The sequence below is a fragment of the Sebastes fasciatus genome, chromosome 4 (genome assembly GCF_043250625.1).
Source record: "Sebastes fasciatus isolate fSebFas1 chromosome 4, fSebFas1.pri, whole genome shotgun sequence".
NCBI lineage: Eukaryota > Metazoa > Chordata > Actinopteri > Perciformes > Sebastidae > Sebastes > Sebastes fasciatus.
In genome coordinates, this window is record NC_133798.1 from 31293072 (window position 1) to 31315246 (window position 22175).

At 40.7% G+C, this 22175-nt stretch overlaps 3 protein-coding genes across 4 annotated transcripts; all 3 read right to left on the reverse strand.

The window, feature by feature from the left end:
* Positions 1 to 3258: 3258 nt before the first annotated feature.
* On the reverse strand, positions 3259 to 6203 carry LOC141766627 (zinc finger protein RFP-like). Of its 2 annotated transcripts, XM_074633601.1 has the most exons (3): positions 6101 to 6203; positions 4504 to 5391; positions 3259 to 4338 (listed from the first exon to the last, which is right to left on the reverse strand). In XM_074633601.1, the coding sequence occupies exons 2-3, from the start codon at positions 5380 to 5382 to the stop codon at positions 3946 to 3948; spliced, it is 1272 nt and encodes a 423-aa protein (XP_074489702.1). In that variant the 5' UTR covers positions 5383 to 5391; positions 6101 to 6203; the 3' UTR covers positions 3259 to 3945. The 2 variants fall into 2 exon arrangements, with proteins under 2 accessions (XP_074489702.1, XP_074489701.1); XM_074633600.1 differs by having other exon boundaries at positions 3259 to 5391.
* A 4530-nt stretch (positions 6204 to 10733) lies between these two features.
* On the reverse strand, positions 10734 to 13330 carry LOC141766629 (E3 ubiquitin-protein ligase TRIM21-like). The gene is made up of 2 exons (XM_074633602.1): positions 13219 to 13330; positions 10734 to 12509 (listed from the first exon to the last, which is right to left on the reverse strand). Exon 2 carries the CDS (start codon positions 12498 to 12500, stop codon positions 10857 to 10859), a length of 1644 nt encoding a protein of 547 aa, XP_074489703.1. The 5' UTR covers positions 12501 to 12509; positions 13219 to 13330; the 3' UTR covers positions 10734 to 10856.
* Positions 13331 to 15593: 2263 nt separating this feature from the next.
* LOC141766630 (E3 ubiquitin-protein ligase TRIM21-like) lies at positions 15594 to 21088 on the reverse strand. The gene has a single exon (XM_074633603.1). The coding sequence runs from the start codon at positions 21086 to 21088 to the stop codon at positions 19721 to 19723; it is 1368 nt and encodes a 455-aa protein (XP_074489704.1). The 3' UTR covers positions 15594 to 19720.
* Positions 21089 to 22175: the final 1087 nt, after the last annotated feature.

The window sequence follows — 22175 nt, forward strand, 5'->3', positions numbered from 1 at the left end:
GATGTGAGTAGCCTACATTTTACTACACTTACTGTGCCTGTAGTTAAACGCTGTAACGGTAATAAGCTAAACATTTACCCTGTCTTGTTTTATTTCTTTTTATTGTAATTGGCACAAGGCTGTCATCATCTCATCTCATTAGCAAACACTGTTTTGACTGTCAACGATGCTAAAGCTAACATTTAGCTATTCTGTACTGCGTAACATTGTTATGTTAGACTCGTGTAACATCAATTACATTTCGTTTTCATTCGTGTGTATGCACAATTATCTATTGTACAACATATAAGAATGTCGTGCATTATGGGACTATTACAGTATGAAAAGAAATCAGAATATAAAGGATTTCTTCAAAAGAAAGAAATCCAAAATAGAGCCAGAGCAGTCAGTCAGAGGATGAGAGCCATCTTGTCCTGAAACAGCCTTCAGCTTCAGCTGTACACATAGGTACCATACCAAGAGGTGTTTGTTGAGCTCTTCAGGCTATGCAAAATAGCTCTAGCCCTCCCAGTCAGCAGTGCTGCATGTGAGCGGAGTTTTTCAGCTCTAAAGCTCATTAAAACTCATTTGAGGACAACCATGCTAGACAACAGACTAAGCCATTTAGGTTTGCTAAGTATTGAGTCAAGAAGAGCGAGGGCACTCAACATGGATGATTTTATCAAAGTGTTTGCAAGCAAACACAAGAACAGGTGAATTGCACTGTTTTAACCCTCCTGTTTTCCTCAGGTCAAGGAAGGAAGAAGGGAGGGAGGAAGGACGGAATAAAGAACAGAGGAAGGACAGAGGACAGAGGGAGGAAAGAAAGAGAGAAGGACAGGAAGAAGGGAGGGAGGAAGGAAGCAAGGAAGGAAGGAACTGTCAAAACAGATTGGGTCTCTTGAATGGTAATACTAGGTAATACTAGAGTAACCAACACTGTAGCACATGTAAAGTTTATAATTTGTTTGGTTAAATAATTTGTTCAAAGAGGCGTATGTATTTTAAATATGTTTGCACTTTATAGGCGGAGAGTGACTGTGTTTTTTAATGTGCATTGTTTTCTTATGTTGGCTTTTGGAGTCACAGGTTATTTTGTAGCATTATTACTGTAACAAATCAGTGTTGAAACAAGATTTGTTACAAGTGATGTAAGCTTTTTTTATGCACACATAAGCTCTGGTAAGGTCAGCTATCTCTGTTGATAAAATATTCTACACGGTCTGTACCTCCAACCATTTACATTGTTGCACATGTAAAGTTTTGCACAGTTTTGTCAAGTAAATATTTTGCCCAAAGAGTCTTATTTATTTTAATTTTGTTGGCACTTTATAAAGTGACTGTTTTAGAATAAGGATTTTCTTTTGTATGTAACCTACTTTGGGAATTTACAAATTATTTTGGCATTATTTAACGGTTCACTTTACAATGTTAAAAGAAGATTTGCTGGTATGTGAGGAGGGATGTGACTTTTGTTTATACCTGGGAGTTCAGGTTTCTCTGTTGCTGAGAATACTACAGTAACTTACTACACTGTGGCACATGTGACAAGTTTTGTCAAGTAAATGTTTTGCCCAAACAGGCTTATTTATTGTAATTTTGATGGCACTTTATACAGTGCACTTTATACAGAAAGTGCATTGTCTTTTTTGTATGTACTGTATATCATACCTTGGAAGGTTGTTTTGAGGTTAGAATAAAGTATGGTAGTTTTCAATCACATTTGTATGTTGCCTTTTCCTGAATGTTGTGACTAGTAGGTCTATTCTTGCTTGCAGTGTTAGTAAGTGAAGTAGATATGGGTTGTGGAGACAAAAATGGTAAATTAATGCTATGCCGACACCTGGGTGTGGGTGTGTATTTTCTTGTGTGTGTGTGTGTGTGCGTGCATATGTGAGTGTATATGTCTGTGCGCAGGCGCTCCTGCTCACACTTCATGCCACCCCTGCATAAGTCAGTGCCCCACTGGTGCCACCCCTATCAAAAATGTCTGGACACGCCCCTGACTGTAAGCACAGCACGGTACTTTTGAAGCACAAGATAAACCAGCACAGAAAGGAATAAATTGACAGTTTCTACATAGGAGTCAAAGGAGACCAAATAAGAAACCACTTACTGTATGTCATGAACGCACAGCAACACATGAATTAGCTCACTCTACTCAGCCACATACCAACCACCGAGCCTCTGCTTCCCCTGGTGCTTACTAGGATATTACTTCAGTCAGCCAGCAGGGAGCGTATTTTGACTGTCACTACATACTCATAGAAAGGTGGGAATTAAGTGATACAATTATTATAAACCTAACAAACAGTGGGAACTTTCAAACAAACAAATTCTGAACTTTGCATTATCATAGTCCTATTACCGTCCAGGCCTTTCTAACAGTAATACTCCCTCATGGTAGACGTTTTTTTCCACTTTTATTTGTAACCAAACCACACGTGCACACGGCGCCCGCCGTCAGAGTTGTGTCCAGCTACTGGCTCTGAATCAGCCGCTGGTTACTGTTGTCAGAGACCGACCGAAAATAACCAACACAACATTTAACCGGCGCAAACATGATGAAACGCAACAGATAAACATCGGCCACTGCCATCGGCGTATGTCATCGTATTTGGGCAGTCAGCAAAATGAATATCGAACAATACCGATGTTCAGACGATAACTCGGTGCATCCCTAAGTATTTTAACCCTCGCACAACCAACTCTGTGGTCATAACTATTCTCTACCATCCGTCCCATGTGACTTGAACGTTAACATGCTCTTTGCTGCAGAGTTCAGCGGCTCCAAGCTTCTCAACCGACTTCATTACGTCTCCAATTATCCAAAAATAAAATCAGTGTTCTGACACAATTGGTTACAAAATCTGTTTGTGATTAACAGGCAGCTCCACCATCACACTCATATACAGAGATTATTCTCGATGAAAGTCAAATCACAAAAATGTAAAAAATCCTGTGGAAACTTGTTGACTTTGTTAAACTTTCCACTGTGCAATAGCAGAATTCAATATTCTGTGCAATATCAACAATATCTTACTGACTTTATCTTTATTGTTTGCTTTCCTATTTATTAGATCTTGTTTTGTTTTTACTGATGCTTCTTGTTGTCTGCACTGTATCCCTTTGCTGCTATAATCCTGAAAATTATTAATTGATTAATAAAGGATTAGCTAACTTTATCTATGCAGTCTGCAGAGAGGTGGACAATATGGAATGAAAATAACACAACAGACACAACTTTTCTTCTTCTCTGGTGTTTAAAACCACTGTAGCTTTATTAATATTTAATATTTTATGATCAGATTTTGTCGATGTTCCAAATATCTGTCAATTTTGTACCAGTATGAATCAAGAATTAATCCTTAATTTACCCCTGAAAACATACAAGAGATCCCTTAATTTTTCCTTTAATTTGAAATTATAAAAACTAAAATCCTTAAAACACTTTATTAAAATACAATTCAGGAACGTGGAAATGTTTATTATTCAATAATAAATTGTTTATGATGATTTTAATAGTCTTGAAGGCAGGTAATGCAGTCATTACAATGAATCAGACTACATTAGATAATATCATTCAGTGCTGTAAAATCAGTGTGTTGTAAGTAGCAATGTGAGAGATTAGAGGGAAATAAAGGAAATAAAACATAATGATCAGAATCTGGAAAAACAATGTATACACCCTAAATCACCAATAATATACATTCATTACATTAAATGATAGAGAATATTTCTGTAGAAAATCAAATGGTTGTTCTACTCAGTGTGATTGACAGGAGAGATGATCAGAGGGGCAGAGTTTTCACCACCATCATTAAGACAGGGACTAAAGTATGGGTAGAGTTTCTCAGTGAAGGAGCAGCCAGTAAAGGAGTAGATAAGAGCTGCAGCATCAACATCATAAAAGGAGACCAGACCATCCTCATAATCCACAAACACCCCCACCTTCTCAGGCTGAGACTACAGAGAGAGATGGACTGGAGAGTTAGTCCAAACTTTGTACTCATTTTCATTCCTCAAACATATCGACCAGTAACCATTCTGAGGAGACGGTGTGATTCCTCCCTTCCTGTTGATCGACTCTCTGGCCACTCCTAAATCCCAACCAGTCTTCCCTTTAACCTGAACCTCGTAGTAAAACCTTCCTGAAGAGAAACTCTGCTTTGCTAAGACATTAACACAACTATCAAATCTCTCTGGGTTGTCTGGGAGATTCTTCCTTACATCACCATGCTTAACTTCTTTTCCATCATCAGACAGGATGAGTTTGGGATTTGCTGTATCGGGATCAAGTGTCACATCCACTGCAGACTGCTGGACCCTCTTCAGCTCGGCTTCAAACAGTTTCTTCATCTGTTTACTGAACGTCTCCTCCAGCTGATTCACAGCTCTCCTCACAGTCCCCTCATATGAAGGTGGACGGACGCTGACTTCTGTCCAGTTCTTGGTGGGTGGAGCGTTCAGGGACGTGAAGCTTTGGAGGAGGTGGAGGTGGTCTTCAGAGCGTGAGAGCTTCACCACCTCAGTGCTTCTCTTCTTCAGCTCAGAGATTTCCTGTTCCAGCTCTTTGATGAAGCCTTCAGCCTGTTTCTCTGTCTTTCTCTGCTTCTCTTTGAGCGTGTCGATGAGCTCGGCCTGGCTTCTCTCAACAGACTCCTTCAGAGCGGTGAAGACCTGGACACCATCTGCTATCTCTCTGTCTGCATCTTCCTTACTGAGCCCCACTGAGTGTTTCATCTCCTGAATCTTCAGTCGTCTCTTCTGGATCATCTGCTGAATTTCATCCTCTGTCTTCCCCAGCTCGGTCTTCTTTCCTTCATATTCTTCTTTCAGAGGAACAACATTATGTGTCTTGTGGTCTGAAACAATGCACATCATGCAGACACACATCTGGTCGGTCTTACAGAACAGCTCCAGCAGTTTATCGTGCTTCGTACACATCCTGCCTTCCAGGTTCTCCACAGGGTCGTTCAGCTGATGTTTTTTCAGAGCTGACCTTGTCAGATGAGGCTCCAGGTGAGTCTCACAGTAGGATTCCAGACACACCAGGCAGGACTTCAGGGCCTTCAGTTTGGTTCCAGTGCAGACGTCACAGGGAACTTCTCCTGGTTTGGCAGCTTGTTGCTCTGAGCTGCTGCTGCTGGCTTTCTGTTGAGCTGACTGTCTGAACTGAGCAGCCATCTCAGAGATGAAAGTATTGACCCGCAGCTCAGGTCTGGTGTTGAAAAGCTCTTTACAGTTGGGACACTGAAACGGGACCTTAATATCCCAGTGTTGAGTGATGTAGGTTTTACAGAAGTTGTGTCCACATGGTGTGCTGACTGGATTAGTGAACACATCCAGACAGATGGAGCACAGAAACTGATCTTCAGTCAGCAGACAGCTGGCAGCAGACATATCTACACCCTGAGGACAAAAAACAAAACTGTAATTACATATCTTTTGATTATTTGTTTAATAAAATCAAACACACACAATATGTTGAGCTGGTAGTTTTCTTTTTACCTGCCCTCAACACATTTATTACAATTTACTGTGATATAATTATCCAGTAATTTACTTTATTAATTGTTTTATTGAAGCGTCTGAGAGAGCAAAGCAAAATAAAAATCTCCTTCTCTGTCTAAAGAGCGTTAGAGTCAAAGAGTCAGCTTGGACAAAGAGGAGGAAGAGGAGGATCAGAGAGAGAGAGGATGAAGATACAGAGAGCAGAGAATCAGACACATTCGATGTGTAGAAGAAAAGATGGAAGCTACTGCTCTGGACTGCAGGACATTATATATAATATCATTTCTCTCCACAACCCCCACGGCCACCGATGGACCTCAGTGAAACATTTGCCCTGAGGGGAACTTCCTGTCTGAGTAGAGCTGAGGTTTGGAGTTCAGACAGGAAACAGGTCTGTGAATTAGCTCAAACTAATGCTAGCTGTGACTGTATTCTGTCTAACCTTAACTAGCCGGAGTTCAGTCACTGTGGTTTACCTCTGTTTAGTATTTCTGGCAACATTTACTGGTTGTTTTGATCTATTCTTTAAACAGATGTAAAACAGTCAGATTCTGGTTTGAACTATATTTAGTTAGTGCATTTAGTCTCTGTAGGTCAGTGTACTCACCAGCGTTTGGCAGAGATTCTGCTGTGTTGTTGATAAAAAGCTGCTGATTCAGTTGAATGTTTCTTTAGAGAGAAACAGAGAGACTCGTCTCGACTGCAGCTCTTCCTTCGCTCAGACAAACTTCACTTTCCTACCGGGAAATGTGACGCTGAAAACTTCCTCTTTCAGTGTTGCTCCACCTCTCAGTGGCCTGTCGCCAACAGGGAGTAGTGGAGGAAGTATTTAGATCTGATCCGTTTTTTTCTACACTACAAATAAAAGTCTTGCATTCAAAACCCTTACTTAGAGCCAAATATGTAATCTACAGCAATGCATCATGGTCTGTAAGATCATCATGTGTTTGTAGCGCCGCTGTCCTGTGAGAACCACGTATCTTTAAAAAGTCAACTTTTCATTGGTGTCAAACAAAACAGCTCTGCTTTAAGTTTTGTGACGATGTATTTTCCAGCTGATCCAAGAGGCTTTTTAAAGGGACTGTTTGTAACTTTTTAAGCGTATAAATGTACCGGGTCGGGACACATGCGCGCTCGCATGTGCGCGTTCGCGTGTAGCCGCTGCCTCTCCTCCGCTGCTTGCTCGCCTTCACTCAGACAGAGCGCGCGTTCTCGCTCAGCTCGCTCCAGACGTGAACGCGCGCTCACTCCACACTGCAGAAGAGTTAGTTTAGCTCTGAGAATATCTAGTGAGGGTGCCGGTGTCTTCCTGTTCTCTCCGGCTGCGGGCGGAGACGAGACGTTACTCGCTGCTGAGCCCCGCTGTCTCAGCCTGCGCTGAGACAGGAAAAGCCAACACTAGTATCTCCTTCATGGAGAGACCTTCGTCTGGTCAGCTAACATTACTGCCAGGCTGCTGAAATATAGAGTGATATTGTGGTTTTAGCTGACGTGTGTCGCCTCACTGTGTTGAGCGATGCTCGTTCAGGTATATTTAGAGCGAGCAAGCGCGAGCCCGACTCTGACTTTTGTTGATTTCAAGGCCACAGGTGTCGCTGTTAACAAGCATTTCTGAAAGTTACAAATAGTCCCTTTAAAGAGTTTATTTAGCTTAAGAAGGATTTTCTCAACACATAAAGGAACACTTCATCCTTCACGAACATTCAACATCAACACATCTGGAGAAACGTGGTTGTCACTGGACAGGAAGGGGATGAAGGATTATAATCTGAAAAGATACTCAAGTACAAGTACCTCCGATTTGTACTCAAATACAGGACTTAAGTAAATGTACTTAGTTACATTCCACCACTTACCTGTAACAGAGTATTTTTACAGTATGGTATTACATTGGTGGACTCAGGATGTAAAGTGCCCCCTTGGTAAACCCATGTCTGAAAAAACGCAGCAAAACTGCCCTGTAGTGTGTTGACCCTAAATTTATTTTAATTCCCTTTATCCCTTATTAATGTTATTAAGGTCATTTTAATGAGTTTTTAAATTAATACTGTATTACTGTTGGATAGATTATCTGCTAAATAAGGGATTTTTTAGAAGTCAAACTTCCCTTAAACTTGACCAACTAACACAAAATGTACACCTTTTTTTTCAACTAAGTGAAAATTAAGGGATGGCTGATTTTAAACCCTGCCATGAACCACTAAACTGTATCTTACAATAATCCATTAATTAACTGAAAATGTGATTACTTAATTACTTTAATTAGATTTTAAGGCGTACCTGTAATGGTGTTTTTATAAACATTAAGAGTTTTGTGTTGTGTTTCTGTTGCAGGTGTTCATTGGGAACAGGAAACAGCTGTTGGACCAATCACAGTGAAGGAGAGACCTCTAGAGTAACAAAACAAAATAACAACTTTTAAAATGTAGGAGATTAAAGCTCGTTACTCTGATGAGATCTGGTTTGTGTGTGTTTTTTTCTCTCGTGGTTAAATCAGAAGAAGTAAAACTGAGTTTCCAACCTGCTGATGATTCAGTGGGTCCAATAGATTTTTCTGAACACTCTGATATTGTCACGGTCTGGCGCTGTGCCCAGAGGCCGTTGGACTTTTCCTTTATGTTAAGACTTCCGACTATCTTGTGTTCATCTATTTAGTGGCTTATTGGTTTCTGAAATTGTCTTGAGGATTTTGGGGGGTTTCTGTTATATGCCTGGTTACATTCATTCTAGTGTTTCCTGTTTTATTTTGATAAGTTCACTGCTCTTGTGTCTTGTCTGTTTTTACTTCCTGCCTTTCTCCTTTAGTGATTGTCTGCCCGCCCTGATTTGTTCCACTTGTGTTCAATCACCCTGTTCTTCTGGTGTATTTAGTCTGTGTGTTTCCCCTTTTTCTCTGTCAGTTTGTTGTCGCTCCTCATGTATAGTGTGTCACCTTTGAGAGAGTTTTTCCAGTGTTTTGTATTTCAAGTTTATTCCTTTGGATTGTTTTATGTGAACCTGCCTGACGGACAAGCTGCATGTTTGTTCCTGGTAAGTTTTCTTTCATTGAATCCTTCACCTCTGACTGCTGCCTCCTCATCCTTACCTGCATCTTGGGTCCAAGCCTGTTATCCCAGAAACCCTGACAGATATATCTGACTTTGGTATTTCAATAATACAGAAATCCAGCAACAAACTCAAAGAAACATGGACGCCTCACATCAGCTGGATTAACGAGTAATAGGCTATATTTGTACACCCATTTTAGCATTTTTCATTTTTATTTTTTTTAATCTGTCCGAAAGAACGACAACATCCGTGATCAGTTAGCTAGTGGACTAGTTGCGTCAGAACGCTGCCAGGGAGCGGATGAAAAGTTCCGGCTTCGCTGCCTCATGGTGCGTGTCCACAGGGGTGTTTTTTTATCGCGAGGGATGGCCTCGCTTCCAAGCATTGGACGCTTGATGGGCTGCTACTAGACACAAGGCACTTTCTACCTGATTGGACGAACGCTTTCCCTCGTGGACTGCTGCTCCCAGCTTTCAAACTGGAACCGACATGGCGGCTCGTTTGGAAACTTTCTTCTCTTATATCACAAAAATAGTTCACTGAAATGTTTCTTAAAACATTTTATGTGAGAAATAATCCATGCAGTTGTTGAATCTGTCTTTATTTTGGACCGACAACAGTTAGTTTCAAATATTCTCGGGAGTTTCCGGAGGCATCGAGTCACGCTGGTCGGACGACCCTGATTTGCATAAAGTAGCCTAGACCTCAACTTTATGCAAATGAGGAGCAGCCAACGTGACGTCCCGTCTCTTGAATTGCGCCACCACGCTACCAGAATGCATTGCACGGCTGCTTACATAGACAATGAATATGAAGCGTGAAAAGGACAGAGGCTGACATGTACAATCAGCTGTCCGGGCTGGACGGATCCACGGCGGAGACGCGGGATTACTATGTGGCGGCGCCGACGTGCTGCTGCACTCTGCTCACCTGGGACTGGATACCGGTATGGGGGACGGGCTGCTGCACAGGCTGCACGGCATGGAGGATGTTCCCACTGTAACATACTGGATGTTACGTCATCCTCATCGGACTACCGGGCTTCTAGTGACACATTACACGTTACACATGTTTTTTTTTCACTTTTATTTGTAACCAAACCACACATACACAAGGCGCCCGCCGTCAGAGTCGTGTCCAGCTACTGGCTCTGAATCAGCCGCTGGTTACTGTTGTCAGAGACCGACCGCAAATAACCAACACAACAATTAGCCAGCACAAAATTGATGCAGCACAACAGATAAACATCGGCCACTGCCATCGGCGAGTGTCATCATATTTGGGCAGTCAGCAAAATGAATATCGGACAATACCGATGTTCAGACGATAACTCGGTGCATCCCTAATTATTTTAACCCTCGCACAACCAACTCTGTGGTCATAACTATTCTCTACCATCCGTCACATGTGACTTGAACGTTAGCATGCTCTTTGCTGCAGAGTTCAGCGGCTCCAAGCTTCTCACACACTCACACACTCATATACACAGATTATTCTCGATGAAAGTGTAAGATGTAAAAAATCCTGTGGAAACTTGTTGACTTTGTTAAACTTTCCAATGTGCAATAGCAATATTCAATATTCTGTGCAATATCAACAATATCTTACTGACTTTATCTTTATTGTTTGCTCGCTTATTTATTAGATCTTGTTTTGTTTTTTACGGATGCTTCTTGTTGTCTGCACTGTACCCCTTTGCTGCTATAATCCTGAAAATTATTAATTATTAATAAAGAATTATCTCATTTTATCTATGCAGTCTGCAGAGAGGTGGACAATATGAATTAAAAATAACACAACAGAAATAACTTTTCTTCTTCTCTGGTGTTTAAAACCACTGCAGCTGAATATTTTATGATCAGATTTCGTCGATGTTCCAAATATCTGTCAATTTTGTACCATTATGAATCAAGAACTAATCCTTAATTTACCCCTGAAAACATACCAGAGATCCCTTAATTTATCCTTTAATTTGAAATTATAAAAACTAAAACCCTTAAAACACCTTATTAAAATACAATTAAGGTACGTGGAAATGTTTCTTATTCATTAATAAATTGTTTATGATGATTGTAATAGTCTTGAAGGCAGGTAATGCAGTCATTACAATAAATTAGACTACATTAGATAATATCATTCAGTGCTGTAAAATCAGTGTGTTGTAAGTAGCAATGTGAGAGATCAGAGGAAATAAAGGAACTAAAACGTAATGATCAGAATCTGGGAAAACAATGTATACACCCTAAATCACCAATAATATACATTTGTTTCATTAAATTAAAGAGAATATTTCTGTAGAAAATCAAATGGTTGTTCTACTCAGTGTGATTGACAGGAGAGATGATCAGAGGGGCAGAGTTTTTACCTCCATAGATAGGACAGGGACTAAAGTATGGGTAGAGTTTCTCAGTGAAGGAGCAGCCAGTAAAGGAGAAGATAAGAGCTGCAGCATCAACATCATAAAAGGAGAGCAGACCCTCCTCATAATCCACAAACACCCCCACCTTCTTAGGCTGAGACTTCAGAGAGAGCTGGACTCCAGGGCCGGCAAAAGCTTTGTACTCATTTTCATTCCTCAAACATATCGACCACTGACCATTCTGAGGAGCTGCTATGATTATTCCCTTCCTGTTGATCGACTCTCTGGCCACTCCTAAATCCCACTCAATCTTCCCTTTAACCTGAACCTCGTAGTAAAACCTTCCTGAAGAGAAACTCTGTTTTGCTAAGACAAAAGCACCAGTATCAAATCTCTCTGGGTTGTCTGGGAGATTCTTCTTTACATTACTATCATGTACTCGTTTTCCATCATCAGACAGGATGAGTTCAGGATGTGCTGTATCAGGATCAAGTGTCACATCCACTGCAGATTGCTGGACCCTCTTCAGCTCGGCTTCAAACAGCTTCTTCATCTTTTTACTGAGCGTCTCCTCCAGCTGATTCACAGCTCTCACCACAGTCCCCTCATATGAAGGTGGACGGACACTGACTTCCGTCCAGTTCTTGGTGGGTGGAGCAGCGTTCAGGGCCGTGAAGCTTTGTAGGAGGTGGAGGTGGTCTTCAGAGCGTGAGAGCTGCACCACCTCAGTGCTTCTTTTCTTCAGCTCAGAGATTTCATGTTCCAGTTCTTTGATGAAGCCTTCAGCCTGTTTCTCTGTCTTTCTCTGCTTTTCTTGGATCGTGTCGATGAGCTCGGCCTGGCTTCTCTCAACAGACTCCTTCAGAGCGGTGAAGACCTGAACACCATCTGCTATCTCTCTGTCTGCATCTTCATTACTGAGCCCCACTGAGTGTTTCATCTCCTGAATCTTCAGTCGTCTCTTCTGGATCATCTGCTGAATATCAGCCTCTGTCTTCCCCAGCTTGGCCTTCTGTCCTTCATATTCTTCTTTCAGAGGAACAACATCATGTGTCTTGTGGTCTGAAACAGTGCACATCATGCAGACACACATCTGGTCGGTCTTACAGAACAGCTCCAGCAGTTTATCGTGCTTCGTACACATCCTGCCTTCCAGGTTCTCCACAGGGAAGATCAGCTGATGTCTTTTCAGACCTGACCTTGTCAGATGAGGCTCCAGGTGAGTCTCACAGTAGGATTCCAGACACACCAGGCAGGACTTCAGGGCCTTCAGTTTGGTTCCAGTGCAGACGTCACAAGGAACTTCTCCTGGTTTGGCAGCTTGTTGCTCTGAGCTGCTGCTGCTGGCTTTCTGTTGAGCTGACTGTCTGAACTGAGCAGCCATCTCAGAGATGAAAGTATTGACCCGCAGCTCAGGTTTACTGTTGAAAACCTCTTTACAGTTGGGACACTGAAACGGGACATTAATATCCCAGTGTTGAGTGATGCAGGTTTTACAGAAGTTGTGTCCACATGGTGTGCTGACTGGATCAGTGAACACATCCAGACAGATGGAGCACAGAAACTGATCTTCAGTCAGCAGACAGCTGGCAGCAGACATATCTACACTCTGAGGACAAAAAACAAAACTGTAATTACACATCTTTTGATAATTTGTTTAATAAAATAAAAACACACACAGTAACTTGGCTGGTAGTTTTCTTTTTACCTGCCCTCAACACATTTATTACAATTTACTATGATGAATTTATCCAGTAATTTACTTTATTATTTGTTTTATTGAAGCGTCTGAGGGAGCAGAGCAGAATAAAAATCACCTTCTCTGTCTAAAGAGCGTTAGAGTCAGAGAGTCAGCTTGGACAAAGAGGAGGAAGAGGAGGATCAGAGAGAGAGGATGAAGATACAGAGAGCAGAGAATCAGACACATTCGATGTGCAGAAGAAAAGATGGAAGCTACTGCTCTGGACTGCAGGACATTATATATATAATATCATTTCTCTCCACAACCCCCACGGCCACCGATGGACCTCAGTGAAACATTTGCCCTGAGGGGAACTTCCTGTCTGAGTAGAGCTGAGGTTTGGAGTTCAGACAGGAAACAGGTCTGTGAATTAGCTCAAACTAATGCTAGCTGTGACTGTATTCTGTCTAACCTTAACTAGCTGGAGTTCAGTCACTGTGGTTTACCTCTGTTTAGTATTTCTGACAACATTTCCAGGTTGTTTTGATCTATTCTTTAAACAGATGTAAAACCGTCAGATTCTGGTTTGAACTATATTTAGTTAGTGCATTTAGTCTCTGTAGGTCAGTGTACTCACCAGTGTTTGGCAGAGATTCTGCTGTGTTGTTGATAAAAACCTGCTGGATTCAGTTGAATGTTTCTTTAGAGAGAAACAGAGAGAATCGTCTCGACTGCAGCTCTGCTGTCTCTCAGACAAACTTTCACTTTCATACCAGGAAATGTGACGCTGAAGCTCTCCTCTTTCAGTGTTGCTCCACCTCTCAGTGGCCCGTCGCCAACAGGGAGTGGTGGAGGAAGTATTTAGACCTGATCCTTTATGTTCTCCGCTACAAGTAAAAGTCCTGCATTCAAAAACCTTACTTAGAACCAAATATGCATGAAGTACTGATAGTAGAGTATTGATTGAGCAGTAAAATGTTCCCTGTCAGTGTTTTACTATTATATCTGATGTTTCTGGATTAATATTACTGCTGCATTAATGTGTGTGTTGCATTTTAACTCATTTATATCCTGTTGGGTAGTTTAATCTACAGCAATGCATCATGGTCTATAAGATCATCGTGTGTTTGTAGCGCCACTGTCCTGTGAGAACCACGTATCGCTAAAAAGTCAACCTTTCATTGGTGTCAAACAAAACAGCTTTAAGCTTTGTGACGATGCATTTTCCAGCTGATCTAAGAGTTTTTTTAAAGAGTTTATTTAGCTTAAGAAGGATTTTCTCAACACATAAAGGAACACTACATCCTTCATGAACATTCAACATCAACACATCTGGAGATACGTGGTTGTCACTGGACAGGAAGGGGATGAAGGATTATAATCTGAAAAGATACTCAAGTACAAGTACCTCCGATTTGTACTCAAATACAGGACTTAAGTAAATGTACTTAGTTACATTCCACCACTTACCTGTATCAGAGTATTTTTACAGTATGGTATTACATTGGTGGACTCAGGATGTAAAGTGCCCTCTTGGTAACCCCATGTCTGAAAAAACGCAGCAAAACTGCCCTGTAGTGTGTTGACCCTAAATTTATTTTAATTCCCTTTATCCCTTATTAATGTAATCAAGGTCATTTTAATGAGTTTTTAAATTAATACTGTATTACTGTTGGATGGATTATCTGCTAAATAAGGGTTTTTTTAGAAGTCAAACTTCCCTTAAACTTGACAAACTAACACAAAATGTACACCTTTTTTTTCAACTAAGTGAAAATTAAGGGATGGCTGATTTTAAACCATGCCATGAACCACTAAACTGTATCTTACAATAATCCATTAATTAACTGAAAATTTGATTACTTAATTACTTTAATTAAATTTTAAGGCGTACCTCTAACGGTATAGGCACGGTGGTGCAGTGGTTAGCACTGGCGCCTCACAGCTAGAGGGTTGCAGGTTCAAATCTGGCTTGGGGCCCTTCTGTGTGGAGTTTGCATGTTCTCCCGGTGTTAGCGTGGGTTTTCTCCGGGTACTCCGGTTTCCTCCCACAGTCCAAAGACATGCAGGTTAGGTTAATTGTTGACTCTAAATTGCCCGTAGGTGTGAATGGTTGTCTGTCTCTATGTGTCAGCCCTGTGATGGACTGGCGACCTGTCCAGGGTGTACCCTGCCTTCGCCCAATGTCGGCTGGGATTGGCTCCAGCCCCCCCGCGACCCCTGACGGGATAAGCGGTTGCAGATGAGGATGCAGATGAGGATGAGGACCTGTAACGGTGTTTTTATAAACATTAAGAGTTTTGTGTTGTGTTTCTGTTGCAGGTGTTCAGTAGGAACAGGAAACAGCTGCTGGACCAATCACAGTGAAGGAGAGACCTCTAGAGTGACAAAACAAAATAACAACTTTTAAAATGTAGGAGATTAAAGCTCGTTACTCTGATGAGATCTGGTTTGTGTGTGTGTTTTTTTCTCTCGTGGTTAAATCAGAAGAAGTACAACTGAGTTTCCAACCTGCTGATGATTCAGTGGGTCCAATAGATTTTTCCTAACGCTCTGATATTGTCACAGTCTGGCGCTGTGCCCAGAGGCCGTTGGACTTTTCCTTTTTGTTAAGACTTCCGACTATCTTGTGTTCATCTATTTAGTGGCTTATTGGTTCTGAAATTTTCTTGAGGATTTTGGGGATTTTCTGTTATATGCCTGGTTACATTCATTCTAGTGTTTCCTGTTTTATTTTGATAAGTTATTTTGTTACGTCATCCTCATCAGACTAACGGGCTTCTAGTGACACATTACACACAAATGTGGTTTGTTTATCCAGACCGCCGTGATCGTTTTTTAAAAAATCTTGTAAGCCGTCGTTTTACTGCTTAATTTGACACTGAACATAACAACGTTCTTGTTGCTGATCTGTCTCCAAGAACTGTCATTGTAACTGAGGAATCTTTCTTAGGCTGGTGGATATATGAAACTCGCCAACTGGGTGTCGGTCAAGACACAAAACTCCACTCTCTGTTAACTGTTAAGTCCTCTCTTCTTTATTGATGGATGTAGGTTATATATGTGTGGTCTAGGTGTGTTGTGGTCCTACAGAAACAAACAGAGAAATACAATATCAGCTTACTTGACTAGCCCTTTAGTATAATATCATAGTGGTCACTACAGTGGACAGCTATTCAAAAGCCATTTTCTTGTATTTGCATGGGTTTTGATGGTATAGTTGCACATCAGCCACCTCAGTGGACGTTATAGCATCATCCCATACACTGCCACCCTTTGGCCAGCCATTGTAATTGCACAAAAAAATCCTCAAAACCAAGACGGCCGACGGAAGGCCAGAAAAGCTGAGCAGCTGAGGAATATCTTCCCAATCCTTTTATAGCAGGAGACCCTTGCAGGTAAAAAAATATATAGTAACATCAACTAACATCTTAGGAGTAATATAATTGTTAAAATTTTGAAGTATTGATTTTATGATGGGAGGAAATTTCAATTAATCATCTGTCCATTAAATTGGACATCATGCATCACTGGTTATATTTCAATTACAATTCATACTATTACTACAACTTGGTTGTTCTTGAACATTTTTCCTCTGCAGTAACATTTTGGGCTGAAAATCAATGTATTTATGTTATTAGATTTTAACTTGCAGTTTTTGTAACAAAAACAATACTTTGTGCAGATTAATCCCATTATGTGAGTAACAGTTTGAGTGTTTATATTTTGTAGAGCTCAAGTGCAGCGCGTGATAGAAAGGCCTACAGGATGTTGGAGCAAATACCATCTGAGTCAAGTGAGGATGATGCTAGTGGCAGTGATGATGAATGGTTGCAAGAAAAAGAAAGATCAGCAAATAGAAGCAGTAGTGAGAGTGGAGCTGAGGATGCTGAAGGAGTTGAGGATGCTAAGGGAGCTGAGGATGCTGAGGGAGTTGAGGATGCTGAGGATGCTGAGGATGTACCACCTGACAGAGCTCAAGGACAGAAAAAAACAGAAATATCTGGAAAACCAAAGACAACCAGTTTGATGGAGACTTGCCTACTTTTTTAGGAGTGTGGAAAGTGAATGTTGAGGGAACAGAGCCAATAGATTTCTTTATGCATCTATTTCCTGAAGAGCTGATAAATTAAATAGTGAACAATACAAACCTGTATGCACTCCAAAAAGGAAAAGAAAATCTGGCCTTGACAAAAGATGAAATGAAGACATTTCTAGGAATTAATATGTCCATGTCATACCACAGATATCCAAGATCAAGAATGTACTGGTCATCAGAGGAAGAGCTTTGTCTTGATTTGATAGCAAATGCCCTGCCATGATGCTGCATGCACACGAAAGACCAAGTACATCTGCATGCAATGTCTTGTGGCTTTGTGTCCTGGGTGCTTTGCCAATTTTCATAGAAGATACACTTGGTGAACTGATGCAAAAGTCAGTAAAACTGAAGAGACTATATTGCTGAATTAGCCTGAAAGAGAGTATTTGGAGAGCCATGGACAATATCGTTGTTATTTTTGTAGAAAATGTTAATTAAAAAAAAAAGTTCAGCAGGTGGAGGTGGGGAAGGGCTGAAGAGTCAAGAGTGAGAAGCTGAATGAGGGAAGAAGGGAGGAGACAGGAGCAAAGAGCAGAAAAAGAGAAGGGAGAGGCTGAGGAATCAGGAGCTAGGTTCTACCTTTTTGCATTGCATTGAACAGTGTTAGAATATGTTAAAATATGTGAACACATTAGTTTAGCAGCATTAAAAATAAATACGATTTTATAGTTTTCACACAATTTATCATTTTATTCATTGGTTTGGGAAAAACATAGTTCTTCAGTTGAAAACTTAAACTCATGCTGCACAAAAAAGTGGACATGTGAAAAACTCCTTCAAAAATGACTCAATATTTTTTTTTTTCATGCCTAAAGATGAATAAAAACACTTAGTGAAAAATACTGACTGAGGTTATCATAAGTCATGCATGAAAGGGCTAGAAGTAACTTACAATTTACCTAAATAATATAAGCAACTTAAACAGCAGTATTTTCTTGTGTTAATAATATAGCCACTGTGAATTCAATATATACTGTACATTTACACATAACCTGAAAGCCACTACATACTGTAAAACCGTTTCTTTCAGTACAATATACACACTGATTACCACAATACTATATAGCTGAATTAACGTAATGAATAAGCAGTGACATGTGGTGGCATACAGCACAGCCTTAATTAATGACACTTAATGACCTACAGACTGAACATGAGCTGAACACGAGGTAATGTGTAATGAGACGCATTTAACCACTCTATACAGTAGACAATACTATAACAGAAATATAGCAATATAGTCAAATATCAATGCACGTGTATAAAGACTATGGAGAGTCTGATATTCCAATAGCATGCTAATTAGCCTATACTGTAAGCACAGCATGGTACTTTTGAAGCACAAGATAAACCAGCACAGAAAGGAATAAATTGACAGTGTCTAAATAGGAGTCAAAGGAGAGCAAATAAGAAACCTCTTACTGTATGTCATGAACGCACAACAACACATGAATTAGCTCCCTCTACTCAGCCACATACCAACCACCGAGCCTCTGCTTCCCCTGGTGCTTACTAGGATATTACTTCAGTCAGCCAGCAGGGAGCGTATTTTGACTGTCACTACATACTCATAGAAAGGTGGGATTTAGTGATACAGTTATTATAAACCTAACAAACAGTAGGAACTTTCATACAAACAAATTCTGAACTTTGCATTATCATAGTCCTATTACAGTCCAGGCCTTTCTAACAGTAATACTCCCTCATGGCAGATGGGTTTTTTTCCACTTTTATTTGTAACCAAACCACACGTGCACACGGCGCCCGCCGTCAGAGTCGTGTCCAGCTACTGGCTCTGAATCAGCAGCTAGTTACTGTTGTCAGAGACCGACCGCAAATAACCAACACAATATTTATTAAAATTGATGAAACGCAATAGATAAACATCGGCCACTGCCATCGGCGAATGTCATCATGTTTGGGCAGTCAACAAGAAGAATATCGGACAATACCGATGTTCAGAAGATAAATCGGTGCATCCCTAATTATTTTAACCCTCACACAACCAACTCTGTGGTCATAACTATTCTCTACCATCCGTCCCATGTGACTTGAACGTTAACATGCTCTTTGCTGCAGAGTTCAGCAGCTCCAAGCTTCTCAAACGACTTCATTACGTCTTCAACTATCTGAAAAAAAATCTGTGTTCTGAGACAATTGGTTAAAAAATCTATTAACAGGCAGCTCCACCATCACACTCATATACACAGATTATTCTCGATGAAAGTGAAATCACAAAGATGTAAAAAAATCCTGTGGAAACTTGTTGACTTTGTTAAACTTTCCACTGTGCAATAGCAATATTCAATATTCTGTGCAATATCAACAATATCTTACTGACTTTATCTTTATTGTTTACTTGCTTATTTATTAGATCTTGTTTTGTTTTTACTGATGCTTCTTGTTGTTTGTACTGTATCCCTTTGCTGCTATAATCCTGAAAATTATTAATTAATTAATAAAGGATTATCTAATTTTATTTATGCAGTCTGCAGAGAGGTGGACAATATGGAATGAAAATAACACAACAGAATCAATTTTTCTTCTTTTCTGGTGTTTAAAACCACTGCAGCTGAATATTTTACGATGATTTTGTTGATGTTCCAAATATCTGTCAATTTTGTACCATTATGAATGAGGAATTAATCCTTAATTTACCCCTGAAAACATACCAGAGATCCCTTAATTTGTCCTTTAATTTTAAATTATAAAAACTAAAACCCTTAAAACACCTTATTAAAATATAATTAAGGTACGTGGAAATGTTTCTTATTCATTAAGAAATTGTTTATAATGATTTTAACAGTCTTGAAGGCAGGTAATGCAGTCATGACAATAAATTAAACTACATTAGATAATATCAATCAGTGTTGTAAAATCAGTGTGTTGTAAGTAGCAATGTGACACATCAGAAGGAAATAAAGGAAATAAAACGTAATGATCAGAATCTGGAAAAATAATGTGTACACACTAAATCACCAATAATATACATTTTTCATTAAATTAAAGAGATATTTCTGTAGAAAATCAAATGGTTGTTCTACTCAGTGTGATTGACAGGAGAGATGATCAGAGGGGCAGAGTTTTTACCACCACAGTTAAGACTGGGATTAAAGTATGGGTAGAGTTTCTCAGTGAAGCAGCAGCCAGTAAAGGAGTAAATAAGAGCTGCAGCATCAACATCATAAAAGGAGACCAGACCCTCCTCATAATCCACAAACACCCCCACCTTCTCAGGCTGAGACTTCAGAGAGAGACGGACTGAAGGTTTAGTACAAACGTTGTACTCATTTTCATTCCTCAAACATATCGACCAGTAACCATTCTGAGGAGACAGTGGGATTATTCCCTTCCTGTTGATTGACTCTCTGACCACTCCTAAATCCCAGTTAGTCTTCCCTTTCACCTGAACCTCGTAGTAAAACCTTCCTGAAGAGAAACTCTGCTTTGCTAAGACGGTAACACAAGGATCAAATCTCTCTGGGTTGTCTGGGAGATTCTTCTTTACATTACTATCATGTACTTGTTTTCCATCATCAGACAGGATGAGTTCAGGATGTGCTGTATAAGGATCAAGTGTCACATCCATTGCAGACTGCTGGACCCTCTTCAGCTCGGCTTCAAACAGCTTCTTCATCTGTTTACTGAGCGTCTCCTCCAGCTGATTCACAGCTCTCAACACAGACCCCTCATACGAAGTTGGACAGACGCTGACTTCTGTCCAGTCCTTGGTGGGTGGAGCAGCGTTCAGGAATTTGAAGCTTTGGAGGAGGTGGAGGTGGTATTCAGCGCGTGAGAGCTGCACCACCTCAGTGCTTCTCTTCTTTAGCTCAGAAATTTCCTGTTCCAGCTCTTTGATGAAGCCTTCAGCCTGTTTCTCTGTCTTTCTCTGCTTCTCTTTGATCGTGTCGATGAGCTCGGCCTGGCTTCTCTCCACAGACTCCTTCAGAGCGGTCAAGACCTGAATACCATCTGCTATCTCTCTGTCTGCATCTTCCTTACTGAGCCCCACTGAGTGTTTCATCTCCTGAATCTTCAGTCGTCTCTTCTGGATCATCTGCTGAATTTCAGCCTCTATCTTCCCCAGATTGGCCTTCACGTCACAGGGAACTTCTCCTGGTTTGGCAGCTTGTTGCTCTGAGCTGCTGCTGCTGGCTTTCTGTTGAGCTGACTGTCTGAACTGAGCAGCCATCTCAGAGATGAAAGTATTGACCTGCAGCTCAGGTCTTGTGGAGAAAATCTTTTTACAGTTGGGACACTGAAACGGGACATTAATATCCCAGTGTTTAGTGATGCAGGTTTTACAGAAGTTGTGTCCACATGGTATGGTGACTGGATCAGTGAACACATCCAGACAGATGGAGCACAGAAACTGATCTTCAGTCAGCAAACAGCTGGCAGCACACATATCTACACTCTGAGGACAAAAACATTACATATAAATAAATATATAAATAAAAACTATGATTAGTGGAATATAAGGAGGGTCATCCTGGATGTTGTTACATTATATGAATTTGCTGTGAGTGTAGGAGAGCTCAGATGAGCAGTTCAGTGGTATTTCTATGAGATCATCAAGCTCAGAAGATAAGTGATAACATGTACTGTAGATCTTCATTATTAAATGTTTACTTCACAACAGAGTGCCACAGTTTGAGACTATTTTCCAAAGATCAGACTGAGTTTGTTGCATTGGTGGATTATTGAAACTTATCAAGTGGAACAGGGTCAGTCTGCCTTTTTTTCTCTGTGGTTTTACTTCATTTCTGAAGGCTGCCTCTGGCTGATCGCCGCCTGCTGCCAGTCACTTACACGACTGTAACATTTGGTAATTAGTTGCTTGTTAGTTCTTCAAAAAATATTAAAAATAATAACAAAACACTTATAAACTATTCTGATGTTTTAAGGCCCTGACACACCAAGCCGACAGTCGGCCGTCGGACAGTTTAGGGCCATCGGTGAGCATCCGTCGGACTAGTTTTTTTGATGTGTCCCGCACCGTCGGCTCTAGTCTGCCTGTGTTGGAGGTTTTTCGGCCGTATAAGCATGTTGAATCAGCAGCGGCATCCGTCGGTGAGAGAAATCACTCTGGTTGTCTGTTCAGCATAAACTAGTCAGTGCACAAGAAGAACAACGGAAGGGAGGAAAGCTAGCAAACGAGTAAAGTCGAGAGGAAAAACACAGAAGGCTCTTCTCATTTTTCATCTTCATCTCATCTGATCATTCCAACACACGGATATTTTCACAGCAACATGAACATCTGGAATGAAGCTGAGTGGTGAGTGAGAGTGCTGTGAAAATGGTCGGTAAAAGCTGCTTTGTTTCATGTACGTATCATAACAAAGCCTTTGATATCCACCTTCCTTGGTCTTCTGGTTACCCTTTTTGAATGACGAATACAGACTACCGCCGCCTGCTGGTGTGGAGAGTTATTTCATCTCACCCAGGCACAAAACGTATGTGGTAGTTGGCCATCTGCTGTAGTCTATGAGGTG

Coding starts and splice junctions, on each gene's coding strand:
- LOC141766627 (XM_074633600.1), bottom strand. CDS start 5,382: ATGTCTGCTGCCAGCTGTCTGCTGACTGAAGATCAGTTTCTGTGCTCC.
- LOC141766629 (XM_074633602.1), bottom strand. CDS start 12,500: ATGTCTGCTGCCAGCTGTCTGCTGACTGAAGATCAGTTTCTGTGCTCC.
- LOC141766630 (XM_074633603.1), bottom strand. CDS start 21,088: ATGTGTGCTGCCAGCTGTTTGCTGACTGAAGATCAGTTTCTGTGCTCC.